This window comes from Ictidomys tridecemlineatus, chromosome 9 (genome assembly GCF_052094955.1).
Source record: "Ictidomys tridecemlineatus isolate mIctTri1 chromosome 9, mIctTri1.hap1, whole genome shotgun sequence".
NCBI classification, from domain to species: Eukaryota; Metazoa; Chordata; class Mammalia; order Rodentia; family Sciuridae; genus Ictidomys; species Ictidomys tridecemlineatus.
The window spans coordinates 107,824,101-107,834,445 of NC_135485.1; the positions used below are offsets into that span (position 1 = coordinate 107,824,101).

At 34.0% G+C, this 10,345-nt stretch overlaps 1 protein-coding gene across 8 annotated transcripts in view; it reads right to left on the reverse strand.

Moving 5' to 3' along the window:
- Smarcad1 (SNF2 related chromatin remodeling ATPase with DExD box 1) overlaps positions 1 to 10,345 on the reverse strand; it is an 81,137-nt gene that overhangs the window by 56,350 nt on the left and 14,442 nt on the right. For all 8 annotated transcript variants that reach the window (XM_078021913.1, XM_078021912.1, XM_078021908.1 and 5 more), the window contains one exon: positions 3,040 to 3,217. In XM_078021913.1, the coding sequence (XP_077878039.1) occupies positions 3,040 to 3,217 (178 nt within the window). The remainder of the gene's footprint in view (positions 1 to 3,039; positions 3,218 to 10,345) is intronic.

Consider the following 10,345-nt stretch of genomic DNA (forward strand, 5'->3'; position numbering starts at 1 on the left):
ACATGAAATCACTTATGATTTATTCCATCTAACTTAAAATTTAATTATGAAAAAACACCAAGTAAACCCAAGTATGAAGTCATCCAATGAAAATCTGACTTGTTACTTCAACAGTGAATATCATGAGAAACAAATAAAAACACTGAGAAAATTTTGAGATTAGACAAAATAAAAGAGATACAACAAACTAAATCCAAATGATCCTGGGGAAAAATTACTATAAGATATTCCTCAAAATATGGTACAAGTGGGCTGGGGCTGTAGCTCAGTGGTAGAGTACTTGCCTCGAATGTGTCAGGCACTTGGTTTGATCCTCAGCACCACATAAAAATAAATAAAGATATTGTCTTCATCTACAACTAAATATATATATATATAAATACATACATACATATATATATATATAAATACACACACACACACACACACACACACACACACACACACACACACACACGGTCCAAGGATTAATTGCTAGTCCTCCAATTCCAATTGCTTGTCTGTCCATGACAAAATAAGTAATCTGTACTAGAAAGTAAAACAACTACATTAAAAACATTGCTTAGTTCAGCTGAATTTTTTCCATTGCCAAGACTTAGGAACAAATAACCTTGATTTACAATTTAGGGCATACTCCTATTCACAAACCAGTACTTGGAGTAGAAATGCTACAAAGACATTATTAGGATAAACAGTATTATATCAATGTAATTGGTATTCTGAATTTGAAATACTGAAATTATGTAAGTAAATGAATGATAATGCAAATGTGGAGAAATGTTATAATGGATGACTCTTCTTGAAAGGACTGTGGGAGCTGATATTATTTTTGCAACTTATCTATATATTTGTAACTTTTTCAAAACAGAAAGGAAAACGAGTGTTGGTGGGGAGGGGCAAATATATCCATTTTCCTCAGAATTAACCATGCAAGACCTTCACTATTTTCTATTTCAGAATGAGGCATGCTTGTCATACATTTATGTAAAAAGTTCAATTTAAGAGGAAGTTCCCATCTTACTGTCTGCAGCAGACAGACCTGATCTCTTTCTCTAAAAAAATAAATAAATAATAAAAAAAAGAACGAGTGTGTGTGTGTGTGTGTGTGTGTGTGTGTGTGAGAGAGAGAGAGAGAGAGAGAGAGAGAGAATTTTAATATTTATTTATTTTTAGTTTTTGGCGGACACAACATCTTTGTGTGCATGTGGTGCTGAGGATCCAACCCGGGCCGCATGCATGCCAGGCGAGCGCGCTACCGCTTGAGCCACATCCCCAGCCCCCTCTTGCTCTTTCTTACAACACACTTTTTCGCTTAAGTTTCTAGAAGATCATAAAACTTCTATGTCAATAGTTGGCTACATCTTAGAATCTCTAACAAGTTTCTTCTCATCTCTGACTCTAAAATCCTGAGTTTCTCTGGCCTAAATATTTCAACCAAGAAATCTATTCTTACCTCTACTAGTGTCCAGTAATGATCTCTAAAACCACAGGGTTTTAAAAATCAATCAATATTGTGGATTCCTAAATTTCTTTTTCTTTTTTTAAAAAGAGAGAGAGAAGAAAGAGAGAATTTTTTTTTTTAATATTTATTTTTTAGTTTTTGGTGGACACAACATCTTTGTTTGTATGTGGTGCTGAGGATCCAACCGGGGTGGCATGCTTGCCAGGCGAGCACGCTACCGCTTGAGCCACATCCCCAGCCCTAGATTCCTAAATTTCAATCTGTAACCTATCTCTCTCCCCAGATCTCAAATGTCACAAACTCAGTTACCCAGTTACATTTCCACTTAGATGTCTAAAAGTCTTCTCATTCACAGCATGTTCCTCCACCCACAAGAGACACAACCTTCCTTATCTCAGTAAATTATAACTCTACACTAGTAGTAGACCAGGCCAAAAGTGTTAGTCATACTCAACTCCCTTCTCTCAAAATCCAAGTGAAATTCATAAACAAATCCTTTGTTCTATCTTCAAAGTATGTCCAGAATCAAATCACTTCTTTTCGCTTCCATAGGAATGAGACTCACCTTGGTCTCAATTTTTTTTTTTTTTTAAACTGGGCACTACAGACATATTTACACTCACTTTTACTATTTCTCCCCTATAGCCAAAAAGACCCTTAAAATATCTAAATCAGAATGTTTTACTCCTTTTGATTGATACTCTGTGGACTTCCCATATCATTCAGAATAAAACCCAAAGAACTTATGGGCCTAACATGATTAAAAACCCTTTCTACCACATCCCTTGTGGACGTAGGCCCTTCACCACATGATTTGCCTTCAACTATCCTCAAAAACATCAGGCAAAATTCCACCTCAGGATCACTGTGAACACCCTAATTACCTGGAATATTCTTTTCCCCCATCTGTATAACTTACTTTTGTAACCCCTTCACATCTTTATCTCAGCACTGGCTTCTCAATTAAGCCTTCCAACCATGCTCTTTAAAAACCATGAACTTCACATTTCCCTTTTGTTATTCATACTTATTTTTTGACATACTGTTTTATTTATCTTTCTAAGTATAATATAAACTTTAAGAGGGAAGGGATTTGGGGCTGGTTTGTTCATTACTGTATTCTTAACCACAAAATAGTAACTAGCTCAGAGAATGCACACAATAAATGTTAAAATCCAAATCCACAGATTGAAGAACAAACCATAAGGCTGGAAATGTACTTCAGTGGTACAGTGAGCAAGGACCTGGGTTCCACCCCCAGCACCACAAAACAAAAGAAAAATTCGTAAAGCAATAGTACTCATTAAAATAATTTCCCTATCCATAGAAAGTTAAAAGTATCAAGTTAGGTCTTGCTAAATCTTTTACTGAAAGGATCATTTCCCAGAAATCAAAAACATATACTATACCACTCAGTATCTGTAAGTTTGGGGAAAATAACAAAGATATAGTGGAGAAAGGTCAAAAAAAAAGGGGGGGGGGAAGGCAAGAATCCACCAAAATATTTCAAATTAATTATCTTTTCTTTAAAAAATCTCTTACATTTGCACATACAATGGATCTATCAGGCAACTTACACTATAATCACTGTGTCTTTGTTGAATTTTTTCTCTTGAACGGTACTGGAGCAATTTGGGGAAACAACATCTTCACTATCAGAAGACAAATCAATGTACTGTATTCCTCTTTGATTCTTGAAATGCGATATACTTGCTTTCCTTTCATTATCTGGAGTTTCTGGAACACTAGAATCTTCTGCAAAAGAAAAAGAGGAGAAAGACATTTTGAATAACTCAAATTTGCTTTTGATAACTATGATCATGTGCTAGAAATCTCTAATTCTATGCATTATTTCCTTTATAAAACCAAAAATTCCTACATTTAGTTAAAAAAAATTAGTCAACTAGGGCTGGTACTAAATGATTTTGTTTCACAGATAGTTTGTGAGAAAGACCTTAATGCAAACTGTAAAACAGACACAGGTTTGTTTTATATTCTAAACCTTTTATCTCTCTGCTTTTATTTCTTAGTACTCAGTTCACAACTGATAGAGAATGGAGAGCAGAGTTGGAAAGACCTGAATTCCAATCCCTAATCTCTCTATGCCTTAGTTTCCTCATCTGTAAAATACATGTGCAAACAATCAGAAAAAATTTGCATATTAAATGATGTATATAAAGCATTTAGTTTAGTCTTGCTACTAACCAACATCCCCAAAACATTAGCTCTCATGCATACATTGGTGTTAAGGGTTAAAATATGCACTCTCTCCACCCCCGCATACATAGAGTCCCAGTCACCAGTACCTTCAAAGTCTATTTTGAAACAAAGCCTTATTAAGTTGAATAAGGCCATGAGGGTGGGCCCTACTCCATTTCACTGTATCTGGAGACAGGCCTTCAAAGAAATGATTGGATTAAAATGAGTTAGTGGGGCTGGGGATGTGACTCAAGTGGTAGCATGCTCCCTGGCATGCATGCGGCCTGGGTTCGATTCTCAGCACCACAAACAAAGATGTTGTGTCCGCCGAAAACTAAAAAAATAAATATTAAAAAAAATTTCCTCTCTCTCTCTCTCTCTCTTAAAATAAATAAATAAATATATATATAATATATATATATATATGAGTTAGTTAGGGTAGGCTCTTAGTCCAGTGTGCCTAGTGAGATACACCAAGGATGCCAAAGAAGGAAAGGCCATGTGAGAACTGCATAGAAAGAAACCACCTTACAAATGAAGGAGAAAAGCCCCAGAAGAAATCAAACCTGCCAAAAAGTTGATAATGGAAGTCTTTGTCTCTGGAACTGTGAGAAAATAAATTTCTGTTATTTAAGTTACCTATCTGTGGTTGTTATTACTGTCTTAGATATGTAAATAATTATACAAAGATCTCTCTCCAACGGGAAAGTTACAAAATTAATCACCCTTCTCCCAATGAAACCACTATTTTCCCCTATATCTTATAGTAGAAAGAGATCAGACTTAAAAAAGAATTCATAATAAAGTAAAACTATTGCCTTGGTCCAATGAATTAATTATAAAAAATAATGGCCAGATGATCTTTAGCTCAAAGGTAAAAACTAAATAGTTGCCATTAACTACTTTCTAGGTCATCATTAAATCCTCACTTTTTTTTTAATTGTAAATGGACACAATATCTTTTTATATATTTATTTTTATGTTGGACTGAGGATTGAACCCAGTACCTCACATGTACGAGGCAAGTGCTTTACCACTGAGCTCCAGCTCCAGCCCAAATCCTCACTTTTAACAAACATTTAATCCTGAAATAACACTGAGGGACACACAATGTATCCCATATTTTTTAAAAATATATTTTTTAGTTGTAGATGGACACAATATCTTTATTTTATTTATTTATTTTTATGTGGTGCTGAGGATCAAACCCAGTGCCTCAAACATGCAGGGTAAGCGCTCTGCTACTGAGCCACAATCCCAGTCCTACAATGTATCCCATTTTGCAGTTAACAATGAGTGAAAAAGCAACTTGCCCAAAGACATACTGGAGAAAGTAATAAATGTGAATTTCAAGTTTGGGAAGTCTAAATTGTTACACTTAAAAACACAGCCTCCAACCCATGATTGCCACAAAACTGTAGCAGTCAATATGAGGCTGAATCATATTTGCAAATAACATTGAGAACTTCATTTAGTTTATGAAAAAAATCATGCCTCACGCAGTTATACTGACAGGAAATAGAGGAGTATTTTCAAAACCTTTGTAAATTTACTGTAGATATTCATTGATACTAAACCCAAACCAGGTATACAAATAACAATGAAACATAATTTGTGCCAAGAAAGAGGAATAAGCAAAATGTGAAATGGTAAAGAGGGAAAACAGCCTGTTCTTCCACATAAAAATAATTAAAATGGCTATTTTGTTAAAAAAAAATAGATATTTTCATTAGTATATGCAAATGTCCCATTAGTTGTATGCTTGAGAAGACAATCTTTTCCAAAATCCTTGTCACTCATTCTCAAAAGCACACAATGAAACAAAATAAGCATTCAAGTCTACTACTGATTTATTTTTGAGGGAGATAAAGACTCAAAACAAAAAAACAAAAAACAAATTACCATTGGGAAATTATGAATTTACAGAGACAGTTCAAATCAATTCGATAATCCATAAGGCAAAGGCCATCTCCCAAAGTAGAATAAAAATACATGAACCTTTATACCTGGTGAGACAGTCTTTTAAAAATTTGCCATTTTTAATATTCTAATCATGTATTGCTGTAAACTGTTCAGTCCACTAACATGACAACTTATTTAGAAGGCAGTTCCTTTGAATGCCAACTAAAACACATCATAAATTTGTCTTTTTAAAAGGACAAACAGACTATAAAAACAACAGATTGTAAAATCTGGTCAGTCTTAATTTGAAGGCCATAGTAAATAGGGAAATAACTGTATAGCATTTTATAAAAGTTAAACTCTCTAATGAAAGCTCTAAGAGCAATCTCTTACGCATATCATTCTAAGATGAAATGTGAAAGAAGAAACATTTCAGGTTTAAGTTTGAAAAAAGAGCAATGAGCTGGAGATCTAAGTAACTGGTAGTGTTTGCCTATCATCCTGTGTGAAGCCCTGAGTTAGATCCTTAGCATTGCATTAAAAAAAAAAAAAATTAAAGATAACTTTTTAAAAGAAAAGAAAAAAAAGACAGTCATGCTATTAATTGGACCAATGCAAAAACATTAAACCTTCAAGGGATGCTTTTTTTTAACAATAGCTATTATATCTATAATAAAACTGTTGTATCACAACCATATATTAATAAAGAAATGCATATTCACTTGAGAATATAAGGCAAAGACAAATGAGGCTTTAATGTAAGCTCTTAATAAAGAAAAGGGCACAGGGGTTTGGGGTTGTGGCTCAATGGAAGAGCGCTTGCCTAGCATGTGTGAGGCTTTTGGTTCAATTCTCAGCACCACATATAAATACATAAAAAAATAAAGGTCCATCAATAACTAATAAAAATTTTAAAATAAGAAAGAAAAGGGCACAAACATATTTTAAGATGCAGAACAGTGTTTTCAAATACTTTTGACTCAGACTCACTGTAAAAGACATATTTTAGATTATGATCCTAAATACAGATTGTTAGATAAAACTGAAAGATTCCAGAAAATCTTGGTATAGTTAATACACTCTGATGATTTTCTCTCCACTAACGATCATATATATATATATATATATATATATATTGAGTCAAAACCCAAGAAATTAATTTTATGACAAATTATTTATGATCCTAGTTTGAAAAACACTGATATAACAAAACTCATCTATTCTCTGGCATATAATTAAATCTACACTTAGACTTTGTCTGCTTTTCAAGTACCCTTAAAACTTAACAGTATTTTTACACAACAAAGAGAATCTCAGTAAATTCTCCAAAGACCACACTAGATGTCTCAAAAAACAGTCAAATTACAAGTAAATGTTAATAAAATCATGTTAGCAAAGTTTCAGTCACTTGCAAATTTTAAAAAAGGGGGAAAAACATAAAAACTACTTAAAAATAACTTTAGAGTCCAAAAGAAAAAAGCAACAAAAATATAAAAATCTAGGACACAATATATTTATGTCACAACACTTAAGAATTAAAATAATCTGGTAAACTAATATAAGATTAGAGAAATATATTAATAGCCCACAAGATATAAATATACAGAGGAATTTAGAGTATAATGATAATATTTTAAGGTAAGAAAAATAATTTTTCTGTGGGACATGGTGGTACACTCCTATAATTACTGTGACTTGGGAGGCTGAGGCAGCATTTTTGAGATTGTGTCTCAAAACAGAAAATTAATAGGTCTAGGATGTGGTTCAGTGGTAAGGCATCCCTGGGTTCAACAGCCAGTACCAAGGGGGAAAAATTAATTTTTTATCAAATGCTTCTGGAACAAATGACTAGTAACTGGTGAATAATGAAACAAGAAGAAAATTATATCACTCTTTCAACAAAATAAAGTTAAAAAAATCAACGTGAGGGCTGGGGTTGTGGCTCAGCGGTAGAATGCTCGGGTAGCATGTGCAAAGCACTGGGTTCAATCCTCAGCACCACATAAAAATAAATAAAATGAAGGTATTGTGTCCAACTACAACTAAAAAATAAATATTAAAAAAAAAAGCAATGCGAAACCCACAATAAGATACCAAATCACACCATTCATGCTGGCTATGATCAAAAACAGAAAGTAGTTAGGGATGTACCCTATTGGCAGAGGGCATGCTTAACGTATATGAATTCTGAACTCAATCCCCAGAACATACACACACCAGAAAAACCCAATAACAACAACAAAAACACCAAAACCCAAATCAAAACAAAACAAAAAAACATATTGATAATAACAATTGTTGGTAAGGATGTTAGTGGAGAAGGAAAGCCTATGCATTGTGGGCAGGAATGTTAAATAGTGTAGCCACTATGGAATAGTACGGCGGTTCCTCAAAAATTTAAAAATATAATTACCACATTATCCAGATATACTGGATATATTCTCAAAAGAACAGAAAAGCAGACCACTGAAGAGATATTTATACACCCATATTTACAGCAGTACAATCTGTAATAGCCAAGAGGTGGAAGCAACCCAAGTGTCCACTGATGGATGAATAGATAAACAAAACATCTCACACACACCACACACAAAAAGATATTATTTAGCCCTAAAAAGGAAGAAAATTCTGAAATATACCATAAATAACATGGATGAATCCTGAGGACAATATGCTAAATGAAAAAAGATAATCAACAATACTAATAGTGTATGATTCTATTTAATGAGGTACATAGAACAAATAAATTCAAATTCATAAGGACAGAAAATACAATGTGGTTTCAGAGACAAGGGAAATAGGGAATGGGGAACAGTTGTTTAACAGGTATAGAGTTTCAGTTTTCCAAGATGAAGAACTTTAGAAATTGTCTACGTAACAATGTGCTGGACTGAATACACTGTACACTGAACTATACACTTAAAAATGGCTAAGATGGTAATTTTTATCCTTTATGTGCATTTCTCCATAATAAAAAATTTAAAATAACACAAACATGCTCGAAGAATATGGGCTGATATATTTATAATGTGGAAATGCCTGCCTGATCAGAACATAAAACCCAAATATATTAAAGGATGAACAAACATAATACAAAATATAAAATTTGCTGTTTTCTATGGCTACTTGGGAGGCTGAGGCAGGGCGACTGCAAATTTGAAGCAAACTTGGGTAATTTAGAGGGACCCTCTTTTAAAATAAAAAAATTTTTAAAGGGCTGGAGGTATAGCTCAGTGGTAAAGTACCCCCAAGTTCAATCCCCAGTACCAAAACAAAACAAAGTGAAGCTTTTCTGTGGCAAACAAACAGGACATTACAGTTCAAATGTTTGTGTCCTCTCTAAAAATTGGTATGTTGGGCTGGGGATGTGGCTCAAGCGGTAGCGCACTAGCCTGGCATGCGGGCGGCCCGGGTTCGATCCTCAGCACCACATACAAACAAAGATGCTGTACCCGCCGATAACTAAATAATAAATATTAAAATTCTCAAATAAATAAATAAATAAAAATTGGTATGTTGGGATGTGGCTCAAGCGGTAGCGCGCTAGCCTGGCATGCGTGTGGCCCGGGTTCGATCCTCAGCACCACATACCAACAAAGATGTTGTGTCCGCCGAGAAATAAAAAATAAATATTAAAAAAAAATTCTCTCTCTATCCTCTCTCACTCTCTTAAAAAAAAAAAAAAAAAAGAAATCCTAACCCTTAAGGTTTGGAGGTAAGGTCTTTGGGAAGTGACTAAATTACAGGGGCAGAGCTCTCATGAATGTTATTAATGATCTATAAAAGAGGCCAAAGAGATTTTTTTTGCCCATAAAGGTATGTGAGTTACAGAGAAAAGACTGCCCTCTATGAGTGGGTTCTCACATACTGAATGTGCTGGTGTCCTGATGTAAGAATTGAATTTTAGTTGCTTATAAGCTACCCAATCTATGGTAGTTTGTTATAGAGCCCTAACAGACTAAACACAGAAAAAATTAAAAAAAAAAAAAAAGATGAAAAATGTACAAATCATTTATCAGAAAAAGAGACGTGAGAAAAACATAGAGGAACCCAGAAAAAACCCAAATGGCAGATACATTTAAGAAACTATACCTAAAAAATAAAGTAATGAGATACTTCTGTCTAATTATTAGCCCGATGAAGGTTAAAAAAAGGTTAAAATACTTAAGCCAAATATGAAAAAGTAGACATCACAAAACCAAGCTGTAAGAAGGTACAATTTATTCAAATTTTTGTGTGAGGTAATTTGACAGTAACAAAATATTAATTATTCTCCCTTTAATCTGACAATTCCATTCTCAGGAATTTTCACACTGATTGTATACATGCAAAAAACAATTTTGTAGAAAAAAAAAAAGGATGGTAACTACAGTATTTTTTGTCATTGTTACTGTTTGTTTTTTTTGCTTTACCACTGAGCTACATCCCCAGTCCTTTTTATTGAGACAAGTCTTGCTAAATTGCTGAGGCTGGACTGAAATTTGCGATCCTCCTGCCTCAGCCTCCAAGTCACTGGGATTATAAGGCATGCAGCATCCCTCACACCCGCTATAGCATTTTTTTTTTTTTTTAACTGAACAAAACCAAAATGACTAATGGACATCAACAGGGAACTATAAGGAAGTACAATATATCTGTATAAGATACTCTATACTCACTAACAAACTGAAGTATAGCATATTTTATATTTTATTTAGAGACACAGGGTCTCACTGAGTTGCTTAGGGCCTTGCTAAATTGTTGAGACTGGCTTTGAACTCAAAATCCTCCTGCCTCAGTCTC